Raw genomic sequence first — 15,844 nt, 5'->3', positions numbered from 1 at the left:
GAACCATACCAGGCCAAAACCAGAAATACAAAACATAGAACAAAAACATAGAATGCCCACCCCAACTCACGCCCTGACCAAACTAAAATAGAGACATAAAAAGGAACTAAGGTCAGGACGTGACAGCTGGGTAAACTTGGAAATCAATATTCACTGGTTTACATTGATTGATTGGTTGATTGATTGATTGAATTTATTAGACAATTAAAAACATATATAACGCATAAGGGCGCTCTAGCCAGTAACGCCTCCACATACAATTTAAGAAAACCATCAGGATAACACAATAAAGCATAAAAACTTATTTCCATTGTGGTCCTTTTGAAGAGGGAAGGGGGAATGCAGCAAAATTAGGTGGCAATGGTAGTGACAACAGACATGACAGACAAAATTGTTGTTTTTTTCAAAACAAGAGATAATTAGTACAATTCCCTTTCCTAATAAACAACTATGGACAGGTACATCTCCCTTGTCTCACATACTCTTAATATATAAACCAATCCATAATATATACTGGACAATCACAATATGATTAACAACAGGCTGCAAAAGGCAGTCCATATGCTATCCCGGGCATATTGCTTCTTCCTATGATTTGGGATCAATCAGCCAATGAAGAAGAAGAAAATGGATTACTTTAAAATGGAGATAGACTCAATGGTAGTGCCCATTCTTTCTCGGACTTGATAATGGCACAGATGCGTCCTCTATCTATCTTAATGGCATGTTGTTCACATGTGTATGTGCCCTTCATTGGCTATAATGGTCCCAATTGGTCTCACATCCTCCTGCCTGCCTTCCATCTTGAGGACATGTATTTCCATTGTTAGAACAGTCTCTCAAATTTCTTGTCAATTTAATAGACAACTTTTTTTGACATTCAAAACTGGGTTTGACTAGATGGTATACAGTTTTTGTCAGATTTGACCTTTCATAACAGGTTTGGAGAACTTTCGCAGCAGGTATCTGGAATTAACGTAGCAGGTTAGGATAATTAGGTTAATGTTAGGAAAGGGGTGAGGGTTAGCTAAAATGCAAAATAAAGCTCTATCCCTTCTAGACATGACCCTAAAAACGCTTCAACTTCTCACATGCCAACTTTTCCAGCAACAGTTCACCATTTTCTTTGATTTGTGTGTGTCAAAGAAGCAAATGTTAGTAAATAGGTGTTTATTTTTATTTAACTGTTTTCCCTAATGCAGGCGATTGTTTTGAGTTATCTCATGATTGTTTGTAAACTTATATGTGGCTCCCGGAGTGCAATTCCCTTTATTCTTTTGGCGGTAAATTTGGTTGTAATAATATTTGACGAATGATGTTAATTAGTGCTAGATATTGCTGGTCTGAGTTATAAAATTACTTAAAGCCCCCCTGAAGTCTTTTTAACTCCCCAAAATATATTTTTTATGATTTATTTCCCTGAGCCTCCTTTGGCCTTTGAAATGCTCCGTCTGATCATGTGGGCATTAGGAAACAAATTGGAATATATTTACATGCACAGCCCTGATTGGCTGATAGGATAGTCTATAGCCCACCCCCTTTCCCAGATGAACAGTCATTGGTCTAGTATATAATCAGATCACATTGTGATGTCATGATGTGGGCCAAAAGATCCATCCCACTTCAATAGGATGCAATCCAATAAAATTTTTCAAAGAGCTCTTACACCAAAAGGGCATTATCATAATTTTCGACCTCATGGTGTAGAGATGTCATAAAACAAACAGGAAATTGAAGTTTTTAACTGCACTGCCCCTTTAAGCTAAATTGAGTCATGTTGAAATTCCGTAGATTAATTCTGATTTTTGTATTTGCCATTATTGAATCATGTGAAAATATCTTTATGATAATTTAATTTATGCATTATGGCATGTTGTTGATTGTATGTTTGTTTTCTGATTTTCATTCCAGCACATGAATAAATTAAAACATACCAAGAGTGAAACCAAGGAATATCCAACTCCTTCCTTCCTTCTGCCAAACCATCTTACCGTGGTTCTAGAGTCAGCCAGAAACAGCCAGAAACAGCAAAAAAGAGTTCTAGAGTCAGCCAGAAACAGCAAAACAAATTGACAGTGAATGTTACATTGAGAAACCTGTTTACTATTACAGAAAATGATTGTAACTGCAGGCAGCCAATAGGTCAGACTCCATTATCAGTGTTCCAATTGAGCAGTGTTCCAATGGAAATCGTCTGAGGAAGAAGATGTCCCTCTACGCTCCCTTGTCTCTAAATATTGCCCACTCCTCATCAGAGCAATTTGTTGGTGATAAAGGGTTATGATAACGTGGAACGTCAAGGGCCTGAAAATACCCCCCCCCCCCCCCCAAACCACCAAGCCTCAGGGGCCAGCAGGGTGTAATCTGCCGTGGTACAGATTGAGCCCCTGATACCATCATGTTCCTGAATGCTCTTCAGTGCCCCCAGGCTCTGGTCTCTGGAGACACTCTTTCCTGATTTTGATTGACAGGTGCAGTCTGGTCATTATCAACCATCAACACCATATTAAAGGCTGCTATTTGAAACTACTGTAGAAAGTCAATACCATCTCTGTCAAAAAACATAAGAATACTAGTGTCATTAGTAAGTATGTATGTCCAAGAGTAAGATTTTATTGCAATGGTAGAATTATGAGAAATGTACTGGGTGCAGATGGATCACCAAATGACTGATCTACAGTACAGTATGACACTCAAATAGAATTCATTTTTCATTGTGAGACTATGAGAGGGGAGTTTGAGGAAGACGAAAGACACTCGGCCTGATTATGAATGTATGCGACATGACAATTAATCATCCCTGTTTCCACATGCAAACGGGCTAGGTGTCAGGATGGTACTGTGTGTCTGTGGTGTGTGGTATGTGGTGAGTGTTTGGAATAGACTACGAGTCTGCCTCAGTCAATGAGTTCAAGCATCTAGTAATAAAAATCAAAATATAATGTTTAGGTCAACAAGAATATGATGGAGTAGCACTTTGATGTGTATTAGACATTTCTGAAAGGATTTGTTGTCTGTCAATTGGTATGTTGCCGAACAACACATTTATTAATATATTTCATTTAACATTTATATAACTAATTTAACTGGGATTCAAGGGCAGATTTGACTGCTTATAACTAAAACAGTCTTTGACAAATCTTTCTAAACTTTCTAAATTCATTAGATTGTGAAAAAAGTTAACCAATCGTTGGCTCTTCGCATTACAACTCTTGAGTGGCCAATACGACTACGTATTGTAAGTAGCAGGACCAAAATGAACATGCTTATCTTTACTTTTCATGGCCCATGGTTCATATTCCTCAGATGTTCTCCCTTTGCTTTTCTTCAAAGCTTCAGAAACTATATCAATACCTGTAAGGAGAGGGAGCATATTTACCGGCCCAAGTGAAGATGCATAACAACCTCATTGCATTCTGTTGCATCACAGTGAATTACGGTACTGTCAATTGTATTCAGGCACCTCGGCGAACTGTCGAGAAAGAGCCCGAGAAGCTACCTCTTCTCCATATTGCATCACAAAACTTTATCAATACAGAGGAAACCATGCAGTGAGCTATCCATACGCAAAATTCTTCCTGTGTCAAATCATCTTCAATTACCGGAATTCGGTAATGACAATGATTAAAAACAACAACAACATCTTATTAAGGGCTGAAGCATTATAGATTGTGTGCTAGAAATATAAAGGACATGTCAGATTGAGCCCACACATACAGCGTTTTCCGTAAATGCAGTCTCCGCGACCACAGGGACATTGCCTTTAATTGTCAGTCGCGCTATAGAGCTGAACTTCTGCAATACGCATTGAATAGAGCCCTAAGACTATATATTAGGGTTCTGGTCTGATGGACTATTCATTGTAAATAGATGTGTTTGGGGCACTGGGAAATTGAGTGCAGCTATTTCTCACTGTAGAGCTGGTTTATAAAGCTCTCTGTTCCATATTTGGTTGATTAAAGTGAAGGTTCCAGAGGTAAGGTTGACACTGGAGTTGAAGATAACATTCAACCAATCAATCAACCAGATATGACATCTCATATTCAGTAGTTTACGATCAGAAAATCCCGTGAAATCTCCATCATCTTCACTGCAAGTAAATTGGATGAATTCCTCCTTATACGGTAAGAAAGCATTTGCATTGCTGATTAGGCCAAATCTATATCTTTATGGTTTGATAAATAATAATCACTTTAAAGGGAAATCGTGGTAAGCACTATAGGTAATGCCTTCATAACTAATGACTGAGCAATATACAACCCCCTGGTGTCTCTCTCTCTCTTTCTCGCTCAACACACAGACACAAGCACACACACCATAGGGAGTGCAAAAATGTGTGTGAAGGCGACTGTTCACATGATCTGACCAGAACTATTTGCACACACTGATAAGAGGCTGATCCCACCACAGGAGGAGCGCCTGGCTAATTTGCAAAAGGCTCTTTAAGAGGGTCGACAGTGTGCAAGCCATTCATCACACACGGCTCTACAGAGCGTCAAGTCTGCAGCTTTGTCTCCAACGGGCCTTTCAAGTACAAAGCCTCATCGAGAGGAGACGTGAAACAAATAGAAAACTCTCTCTCCTCCTCCCTCTGTACCCTCCCCCCCCCTGCCCCCCTCCCATCTGGATCCCAGAGTTGTGCAAAGGCAAAGCAAATGTGCGTGTGTGTGTGTGTGCGTGTGTGTGTGTGTGTGTGTGTGTTATGCCTGCTGATATTCATGCCAGGCAAAAAGGCAGCTCTGCATCTCCATCTCCTCAAACAACCCATCATTTATTTCTCTCAAAGCATGTGGTACACCTTGATAATGTAATTAAACACTGACATATCCTAGATGTTTTAATGTTCAAAAGAACTGAAAGAAGTCCCCTCAGTCTTTTGAGGAACAGAATGTCCTTTTTATTGTCAGCAAAAAGGATAAAAACATCTGCCAACATCATATAATTCTGCTTCTTCAAAATAAATAAGAATACTTTTTTGATGAACATGTTGACTTCCAATGGGAACAGTTCAAAAGGCATTTTGTTTGAAATAAAATGCTCCCTTTGCCTCCCGTATTCTCGCCATACTGTGTGTCCTTCATAATCAATGAACAAAATGTGCACCATGGGCGGACATGATTTCATTCTGCAGAATATTTTTGGGACAAGCTGATTTACTGCAGTTACTGTGAGCAACAGGAAATACTTGTTGTTGTTGCTGTTGTTGTTGTTATGTAACCATAGCCGCTGGAAGTAGGATGCTGAGGGTGCTGCAGCATTTAAAAAAAACAAACAAAAAAAAAACATTGGACTAAAAATAATATATTAATACAAATATATATGTTTTAAAGTCTCTCACAAAAGTAATGAATGCACTGGGTCTTTACTAGTCCTGTATTAGTGGACTGATATAGCCGTCTATAGCGTGCACAAAACAATTATGCCCCCCCCCCCCCTCCGGCGAAAAATAAATACATCGCAGCACCCCTAAACATCTTCCTGCAGCTATGTACGTGACCCATCTCAGCCCAGCACAACAATCCATTCAAACAAGCCTTCACTTTATTCAAGCCTAAGTTGCAAATATCTTCCACGGTCCAACACAACGTCAACGGAATTCCTTGGGCAAGAGTAAATGTTGGCCCGTGAATTCCAAATTCCTTTGCAAATAATGAAAAATACTTTATTTGAAGGTTCAATCCGGATATGGATTTTCCATCTCAACCATAATGTTACATCATTGTTATTACATCAGTATTACATAAAATTGGACTTGGCAAATAGAAAGAGTCAGGCCTAAGGAAAATAGACTCAAAGGCAAACACCACATAGTAACATCTGTAAAATGCTAGGTTAAGAGGAGAAAGTAAACACTTTCCTGCACCTATCGAAGGATACACACAGATCAGTTGCATTATTTTTCTCAGACCACAGTACATACAATTTCTTGTAGACACGAGGTCAGATTTCAAAACTCTCAAGAATTTAACAGCAGTGGTTCCTCTTCAACCGATCTGTACACTTGACTACTTGTCACAAATAGCACTGAAAGATATGACTGACTGATTTCTCTTTGTTTGTTTTTTCTCCGCGAGTCTGTGACGAAGAGTTTTTCCTTCGTAATCTGAAAAACACCAAACAAAAACAAAACATTGACACTCTTGACGACTTTCAAATGAATAGTTGAGTGACTACTCTACTGATTAGCCGCCGGGGACCAAGCACTTTAGGAGAAAGTGTTTTTTTTTTTAACAAAAAGAGCAAGGGAATGCATCAAAACAAGACTGCTGGGTCTGTGCCCATCACAGGAATGAGAGAACAGGTGCCTCCACATAAATATACTGTAGCCTACCACGTACACAGTCGATTGCTGGACCCCAGCCCAACTTTGAAACCTTTTAATGTCTTTGCTCACAAGGTTTCCTTTTCAGTCAAGTCACTTTTGAAGTTACATGTCAAAACTTGCCAAGTCACCCTTTTTGAAAATCCAAAATCCAAGGCAAGTAAACAAACCAAACCTTTTAAGTCAAGATTTTTTTTGTTTCTTACTTTTGTTCTCAGACTCTTGCACCCTGCACTTTGGCAGACTAGTTGTTAATTATATATTTTTTTATTACAATACATTACCATTGTTGATTTTTGTATAAGTTCGGGAAAATGTTGGCTATGAGAACACGCTTTTGCCGTCGCCGTAGAGGTCGGCTAGCTTTTTGAAGCGCGGCCCCCAGTTGCTGAGATAGTCGTAGTTCTGCTCTGAGTCTGTACTTAGTGACTCCAGGGAGCTTAACGACTCAGCTACCGAACCATTCCCCTCAAAGGCGTACGTCTGCAAAGAGTCATACGGCGGAGCTGATGGATCAACATCTGCGTCCTTCAGCCGGTCCCAAATGAACTCTCGGAACACCACGTTGTCCGGCAGGGTCTTGTAGACGGGAAGCGAGGAGGAGGATCTCGGGTAGGGGAAGAAGGTGGGGGTGTCAGGGGTGACGTCTCGCCGGACCTTGGGGTCTCTGATGACATTGAGGTTGCGGAGGGCCACCATGTCGAAGGCCTCGGTGTCCTCCTCTCCTCCACCTTCATCGTCGTAGCGGACGATGTTCTCCCTCACGTCCCTCTCCTCCTCCAGGATCAAGGGCTCCTTCTTCCTCCGACGCATCGACACAATCAGCAGCACCATCACTGAACAAGGAAAGAGAAGAGTCTGAGTCCATGTTTATTAACCATCAGCATTAGGATACTTATTCAATATAAAGGCACAGTACATTTGGATGATAAATCTACGGAAAATAATAGCCCATATTTGATGAATGTGAAAATAAAACATTTGAAACAGTGTCTTTGCATCAATACATTTCTCTCCTCCATCCTCCATTTTGTGCACCACTTCCAAACGGACAGAAAACTTCCTGAAACCGGAATTTCTGAACTTCTAGGCACCCCTCTCCAATCCCTGGTCCCATATATTATTGCTGAAAATAACTCTCCACACCGAAGCAAACTGGCAAATGTCTAATGATCCTTCATCCATCAACGTCGCACTGGTGCCAGTGAAATATCGCATTGTGGGACCATATTTCTTCCCTTTGCTGCGTCTGGCTTCCGCGGGCTAGAGAGAAGGGCCTGGGAAAACGAAGGCAAACACCGCTTCACACCTCGTAATAAGAGAGCAAATGGAGAAGCTGGAAGGGATGGGGGTGTTACATAAAACGCTCGGGGAGACACTGATGAATGGAGAGCCTTTTGACTGCTGTTTGGTGACTGGCTTCTGAATGCATGGCTCTAATAGCTACAGTGTGTTACTACTCCACCCGTGGTACTACTCATCCATGGTTTAATCTGTCAATACCACTGGTCTGTTTCCCTCACTACTGCTACTACCACTGCTGCCATTATTTGGAATGTTGATATAATTTTCTATGTGTGTAATTGTATAGCTTTAGTGAAATGCTATTTTGAAAGATGACACATCCCTTGGAATCAATGAGGAGAATAGTACATTGGTTCACCTCTGATTGTATAGGAGCTTAAGAGCTCTCCAGATTCCATTCAGTTCGGTAATGCTTTTCCAGATGAATCATGATATGGTGGCACAATGAAAGAGAATATCTTCATTGCTTTCCAGCAAAGCTTTTTAGGGTTGAATACCTAGAAGGCGCTATGCTGTGCCTCATCATCACATACTGGGTGTTGGCCAGGAGCCAATCATGCCTTACGAGTGGCTGCAGGAAGATGGCCAAGCATACAAAAGAACCCACTGTGACAGTCATCAAGCGGCTTCAATACAATGACCACCACACTAGACATCATTCAGCCAGCCTTCATATGAATAAATACCCTCTTTAGAGTGGATCAACACTGCATAGATGCAGATGGTAAACAAACAAAAAAAACAAAAAAAATCTATTTGATGTTATCCTGGATTTGCTGTAATTGAATTGTTTAAAAGATCCATCAAGCACAATCAATACTGTGCAAGCAGAGTTTTCTGTGCTGCCTTGCTAGTGTACATCATTATAATGAACTGAAGCAAAAAGACCCCTCCTCATCATCGCCACTCTGCTTGCTTAGCTCTGTCTAAACCTCAGGCTGATTATTCACTGGCTGTGTCACTCACAAAACACACACCTCCCATATTGCTGCATAATTGTAAAAGACAACTACATTCTGATGGCAAAAGGACTAATGGACACATCATTATGAGGACAATATGTCTCATGGAGACAATAATGTTTGTCAATAAAATGATACATTCGGTGTATTGCCTCTACTCAACGAATTTAGATCACAGATAAACAAACTACTTGTGTAGGGGGAGAATGCACTACGGTCTACTGCTATGTACTATTATATAAGCATAATTATCTCTTGCTTTCCCAGTAGTTGTGTTAAGCATCACTAATCACTCAATAAGTCATATACGAGTAGTTGGGACTGTGGTCCTCCACTTTTTCATAGTCAGGCAAATTCAGAATTAGAGTGGCCAGGGTAGTGAGAAAATCATTTGGTTTGAGTGACAATAGTCATGGCAACAGACGTCTGGCGCTGAGGGGGTGCTACTTAAAAGCCCTAATTGGTCGTGTCTGACGCATCACCTGACCGGACCTCAAAAAATAAAAAGGTGCTAAATCGTTTCAAATAATGACTTGCCAACTTTCTTTTGCAGTTTCAATGTCACTATGACCATGGGGATATTCATCTCCAAAGAGGATTTAGATGACAGCTAAAAATCTCTGAAAAAATATTATATTTTGAGGGTGTACAATTTAGTGGAAGACAGAGGACATGTCTTCTAAATGAAAACAGTAGATGTGTTACTTAATGTCATGTGGACCTAAAACTAATGACCGTCCAGTTTGATAGAAAGACTACATAGCCAACCATGTACGCACGCACGCGCACACACACACACACACACACACACACACAATAGTCACACAACTATATGATAGGTAAGTGAGCTGGTGAGTGGTTGAAACTCATGGACATTGTGAAGTGGGCTCTTATCAATCAACAAAGAAAACAGGTTGGTACATCTCAAGGAGTTGCTGTTCAATTTTCACCTGCCATCTTAGCCACCCGTCATTATAGCTACTCTACTCAGTGATGAAAGATGAATAGAAGTTGTTGGTGTGGGGATGGAGGCCCTGCTTTTCTTTGATGAGAGAGAGAAGAGCGAGAGCGAGAGAGCGAGAGATTGTGAGGTCTGTTCTATTCTACTACGGCTGGAGGACACCTGGACTGACAGCACCTGAGGACGACGGCAGCAGCACCTCTGGTCTTTTTCTGAGCTCTCCTCTCAACCAAAACAATGCAATCACACGCAATCACATCCCCAATTACAGGAGCGCAGATTGAAATAGGCCTTGATGGAGGCACGCAAGATTTGGGAGCCAGGACGGGAAGGGTTGTGCACAGGGTGTTAATGCAAGAGGGGGTGGCAGGGAGGGTCAAACAGGGAGAAGGGGAATGGGATGATAGAGAGAAAGGGGGAAAAGGAGACAAAGTTAAGCAGCACAGACCGATGGAGGCAGACAAGGACACGTGTGCCCACGGACAGTGTACGCACACAGACACAGACACAAACAAACACGCACACATTAGCAATGCTGGGTTCAGAGCCCAGCCACTACATCTTTACCGTGTTCCTCATTCAATATCTCATTCATTACAAAAAGTATTCTCCTTAGCAATAGAAATTAAGCACATTTTTGAAAATATAAACGAAAGTGAGTTTTGGCTGGCCCTATCAAAAAAACAAAATGTTTGTTATTGTATATCCTATTTAGACTCCATCTCAGTGTTCAAGAAAGTTCACCAGTGCATTAAACTATTCTTCTGACTGTGCTGTGGTATAAAGACCTTGTCTCTGGATTTCACGGGCAATAATTTGCTGCTTAGTTGATTCAATCTAAGTGGAATCATTAATAACAAAAGCTCATAGCAAATGGGACTAGTGTTAGCATCATGAGAGACACACACGTCATAAACCCAGGTACAGTCAAAACCGGCCCAAAATGTAGAATCCTATACCCATACCCTGCCCCTATACCCACAAAGACATTACCATACCCACACACATCACATTAGTAAGCTCTTACATAAAAATAAAAAAAATAAAGAACTGAAGACAACATAAGAATGTGAATTATGTGCAGGTTTGCATAGCAAATTGATAGGTTAAACATTGCTCCAGGCATGATGAAGATCTGTTGACCTATGTAGACCTGTGAAGAATCTGTGTATCTCAAACATGCACACTGTCTCCGGTAGTTGACATCACGATTGTTCTTACCCAGGAGTGTAATGATGCAGCCCAGAATGGCGACAAGGGCCCCTGTACTGAGGCCAGCAGGAAGTGTGTACGCCACCGCCCCACATGATTGGGCTACACCGTCCGAGTCACAGTCACACACGCTCACTGATAGGGTGTTGGTGCTACTGAGCGCGGGGCTTCCACTGTCTACGATCAACACGGGCAGTCGGTACAGCACCTGCTCCCGTCTTCGGAATCCTCCACGTTTCGTTACGATGGACGCCGTGTTGTCTGGAAGGGAGGAAAATAAAGAACCAGATCAGTCAGGAAGAAGGGGAAGAGTATTTAGAGATCAAACCCTGCACAGTCCTGATACAAGCTGAAACAGTACATTGTCTATATTAGGACAGCACTGTGTAAACACAGTGAACACAATAAAATCAGTGGACAGTAAACACAGTGGATAGTAAACACATAAATAAATACTATAACTGTGGTATAATTAAGCAATAAGGCACGGGGGGGGGTGGTATATGGCCAATATACCATGGCTAAGAGCTGTTCTTATTCATGACGCAAAGCGGAGTGCCTGGATACAGCACCTAGCCGTGATATATTGGCCATATACCACAAACACCCGAGGTGCCTTATTGCTATTATAAACTGGTTACCAAAGTAATTACAGCAGTAAAAATACATGTTTTGTTATACCCGATATACGGTCTGATATACCACGGCTGTGAGCCAATCAGCATTTAAGGGCTCGAACCACCCAGTTTATAACAATCAGTATATACTGCTGTTAGCATATACTGAACAAAAATATGAACGCAACATGTAAAGTGTTGGTCCCATGTTTCATGAGGTTAAATAAAATATATCAGAAAGTTTCCATACGCACAAAAAGCTTATTTCTCTCAGATTTTGTGAGCAAATTTGTTTACATCTGTCAAGTTCTGACCTTAGTTCTTTGTTTTAGTATGGTCCGGGCGTGAGTTGGGTGGGTAGTCTATGTTCTTTTTTCTATGTTGTGGTTTTGTGTTTGGCCTGGTATGGTTCTCAATCAGAGGCAGGTGTCGTTCGTTGTCTCCGATTGAGAATCATACTTAGGTAGCCTTTTCCCACCTGTGTTTTGTGGGTGATTATTTTCTGTTCTGTGTTTTTCTTCACCGTACAGGACTGTTCGTTTGTCGTTTTTTATTCTATTTTCAGTGTTCAGTTGTTTCATTAAAGAATATGAACACTTACCACGCTGCGCATTGGTCCTCACCTTCTTCCACCCACGACGAGCGTTACAGAATCACCTACTAAAAAAGGACCAAGCAGCGTGGTATCGGGCAGCAGCAGAAATCTCTTGACTCATGGACATGGGAGGAGATTCTGGATGGAGAAGGACTCTGGGCACAGGCTGGGGAATATCGCCGCCCCAAGGCAGAGCTGGAGGCAGCGAAAGCTGAGCGCCGGTGGTATGAGGAGCCGGCATGGCAGCGAGGTTGGGACGAGAGGCAGCCCCAAAAATGTCTTGGGGGGGGCACACGGGGAGTGTGGCTAAGTCAGGTAGGAGACCTGAGCCAACTCCCCGTGCTTACCATGGAGAAAGGTGGACCGGGCAGGCACCGTGTTATGCCGTGAGGCGCACTGTGTCCCCGGTGCTCAGGCATAGCCCGGTGCGTTACATCGCAGCGCCTCACATCGACCGGGCTAGAGTGGGCATCGAGCCAGGTGCCATGAAGCCGGCTCAGCGCATCTCCAGTACGTCTCCTTGTGTTGGGTTACATGGCACCAGCCCTATGCACGGTGTCCCCGGTTCGCCAGCACAGCCCAGTGCGGTCTCCACCTCGCCGCACTGGCCTGGCGACGGGTAGTATCCAGCCAGGTAGGGTTGTGCAGGCTTGGTGCATGAGACCTCCAGTGCGCCTCCACGGTCCGGTCTATCCGGTGCCTCCTATCATGCACCAGGCCTCCGGTGGCAGCCCCACGCACCAGGCTGTCTCTCCGTCTCCTTCCTCCAGGTGATCCCTCCTGTCCTGAGCTGCCAGTGTGTCCCGTCTGTCCTGAGCTGCCAGAGTCTCCCGTCTGTCCTGAGCTGCCAGAGTCTCCCGTCTGTCCTGAGCTGCCAGAGTCTCCAGTCTGTCCTGAGCTGCCAGAGTCTCCCGTCTGTCCTGAGCTGCCAGAGTCTCCCGTCTGTCCTGAGCTGCCAGAGTCTCCAGTCTGTCCTGAGCTGCCAGAGTTTCCCGTCTGTCCTGAGCTGCCAGAGCCGCCCGTCTGTCCTGAGCTGCCAGAGCCGCCCGTCTGTCCTGAGCTGCCAGAGCCGCCCGTCACTGCCAGAGCCGCCCTTCACTCCGGCGCTGCCGGAGTCTCCCGCCTGTCCGGTGCTGCCGGAATATCCCGTCCATTCGGGGCCCGCTGCTAGGGTCCCCAGGCTGAGGTCGGCAGCGAGGGTCGACGCTCTAAAGGCGCCACTGAGGCGGGGAAAGAAGCGGGCAAAGACTATGGTGGAGTGGGGTCCACGTCCCGCGCCAGAGCCGCCACCGCGGACAGACGCCCACCCAGACCCTCCCCTATAGGTTCAGGTTTTGCGTCCGGAGTCCGCACCTTTGGGGGGGGGGGGGGGGGGGGGGGGTACTGTCACGTTCTGACCAGTTGTTTCATTAAAGAATATGAACATTTACCATGCTGCGCATTGGTCCTCACCTTCTTCCACCAACGACAAGCGTTACAACATCCCTGTTAGGGAGCATTTCTCCCTTGCCAAGATAATCCATCCACCTGACAGCTGTAGCATATCAAGAAGCTGATTAAACAGCATGATCTTTACACAGGTGCACCGTGTGCTGGGGACAATAAAAGGCCACTAAAATGTGCAGTTTTGTCACACAACACAATGCCACAGATGTCTCAAGTTGAGGGAGTGAGGAATTGGCTTGCTGACTGCAGGAATGTCCAACAGAGCTGTTTCCAGAGAATTGAATGTACAGTTCACTAACATTAGCCACCTCCAATGACGTTTTAGAGAATTTGGCAGTCATAACATTTTGTCAGCAGGTGATTGTCAAGCAAATAACTGCCGGTCTCATGGTAATTAACCATTAATTAAGATAAACACATTTAGCGTCTCCTGGCTTGCACGCATAGCCTACAAGAAACTAATGAAGACCTTTGGAACATCTACATTTGAAAAGTCTAATAAATCCATGTAATATAGCATTCACCTTCACAATAAATCCATGATTTGATCTGGTCTAAAGAAACATTGATATGAAGTATGTAGTCTATGTAGTCTAATGTAGTCTATTTCAGAAGAACAGGATAGCATAGTCTGAGTTGTCCTTATGTTAGGCCCTGATCTGTCTATGCCATGTTGCTGTGGGCTACACTAGTTGATTTAGCAGACAAGATTTGCTTCGAATTCCGTGGCATTATTTTATAGTTTGAAGAATACAATTGAACATAGCTGACTACATAGTTGTGATACAGATATTGGGCTATATGTTTAGATTTTTTAATACATTCTAAGGCTGCATGATGCGACTGGAATTAGGATTTGAAAAAAGTTGCATGAAAGGCATGAGCTTTGTTTATTTTTTTTATGTACTTCGTCAGTCTCTCATTTACAACTTGACAAGCACTTGATAATGCCTCGAATTTCCCGAATGCATCTCATTTGTGTGGCCGTAATGACCCCTAAAAAAATCCATGCCTTTTGCGGCCAGTGGTCGTTGTGCCCTTTGGCTGAATATAATGATTATTATTCCCTTCTCCCAGCTGCCTGCTGAAGCACCTCTAACTAACATGGCTCTCTGTCATGTGATCGGTCTTTTGCACAGGCTACAACTGAAGACAGACACATCGGAGACTCAAATGCACTCCTCGCAACTGCACATATTGAAGATATTGGAAAAAAACTGTCCACATTTACTTTTCGTCAGCCAACAAGATGAGTAGGCCTGACGAACAGCTAAAACACTAGCCTATGTCAATCTACTATCCCCCATAGCACAAAAGTTGACCTATTCTATTCTGTGCTAGACATAAATATTATAAACATAGTCAGGGATAGTTATGGGATGCGATAGATCCCAAATTAATACAACCACTTGCATCAAAAAACCTGTTTTAAGCAATGAGCATGACGCTACAGATGAGAACGTTTCGCCTAAAATGTTGATAAACTATTACGCTGTTTCTTCACATTGTAAAGGCAGCAATGCACACACACGACAGTAGGCTATACGCACAAATGTTTGATTAGCAGGAAAACCCCATTCTCAAAAGTGACAACAAATGCGATTATGCATGTAATGGTTTTATTATAAATGTGTATTTTTATGGTGAAAATGATCTTCCCCAAACTTGAAACTCATTCGCTGTGTATGTATGCCATGTAGGCTCTACACCAGTTGTAAAGTGGATTAATGTGCGTAATTTTAAGAAGTTTTTTGGCTACTTTAGTTGTGGTACAAACCTTATCAAAACATATAGGCCTATGGGCTAGGCTATATGAGGTGTGTGACTATGATTTGAAAAAGTCACCCAAAAAAAGCATGTGTAACAGCTGGGAATCGTACACAAGTTATAATATATCATTCACAAGTGATAAAATATCATTCACAAGTGATAATACATCATTCACAAGTGATAATACATCACTCACAAGTGATAATACATCACTCACAAGTGATAATACATCATTCACAAGTGATAATACATCATTCACAAGTGATAATACATCATTCACAAGTGATAATACATCACTCACAAGTGATAATACATCACTCACAAGTGATAATACATCATTCACAAGTGATAATACGTCATTCACAAGTGATAATACATCATTCACAAGTGATAATACATCATTCACAAGTGATAATACATCACCCACAAGTGATAATACATCATTCACAAGTGATAATACATCATTCACAAGTGATAATACATCATTCACAAGTGATAATACATCATTCACAAGTGATAATACATCATTCACAAGTGATAATACATCATTCACAAGTGATAATACATCATTCACAAGTGATAATACATCATTCACAAGTGATAATACATCATTCACAAGTGATAGGCTAATATTGTCACCTATCACACGATTCT

General features: G+C 42.5%; 1 protein-coding gene across 1 annotated transcript in view; it reads right to left on the bottom strand.

Moving 5' to 3' along the window:
* Nucleotides 1–4,874: 4,874 nt before the first annotated feature.
* The window catches only part of LOC110489881 (cadherin-7), a 114,887-nt gene continuing 103,917 nt past the window's right edge, over nucleotides 4,875–15,844 (bottom strand). The window contains exons 11-12 of the mRNA XM_036944147.2: nucleotides 10,772–11,023; nucleotides 4,875–7,158 (exon numbers count right to left, since the gene is read on the bottom strand). Coding sequence (XP_036800042.2) covers nucleotides 6,644–7,158; nucleotides 10,772–11,023 — 767 coding nt within the window. The 3' untranslated portion in view covers nucleotides 4,875–6,643. The remainder of the gene's footprint in view (nucleotides 7,159–10,771; nucleotides 11,024–15,844) is intronic.

This window comes from Oncorhynchus mykiss, chromosome 15, assembly GCF_057628025.1.
Source record: "Oncorhynchus mykiss isolate SJ-2025 chromosome 15, ASM5762802v1, whole genome shotgun sequence".
Taxonomy (NCBI): domain Eukaryota; kingdom Metazoa; phylum Chordata; class Actinopteri; order Salmoniformes; family Salmonidae; genus Oncorhynchus; species Oncorhynchus mykiss.
This window is presented reverse-complemented; position numbering and strand designations above follow the sequence as displayed.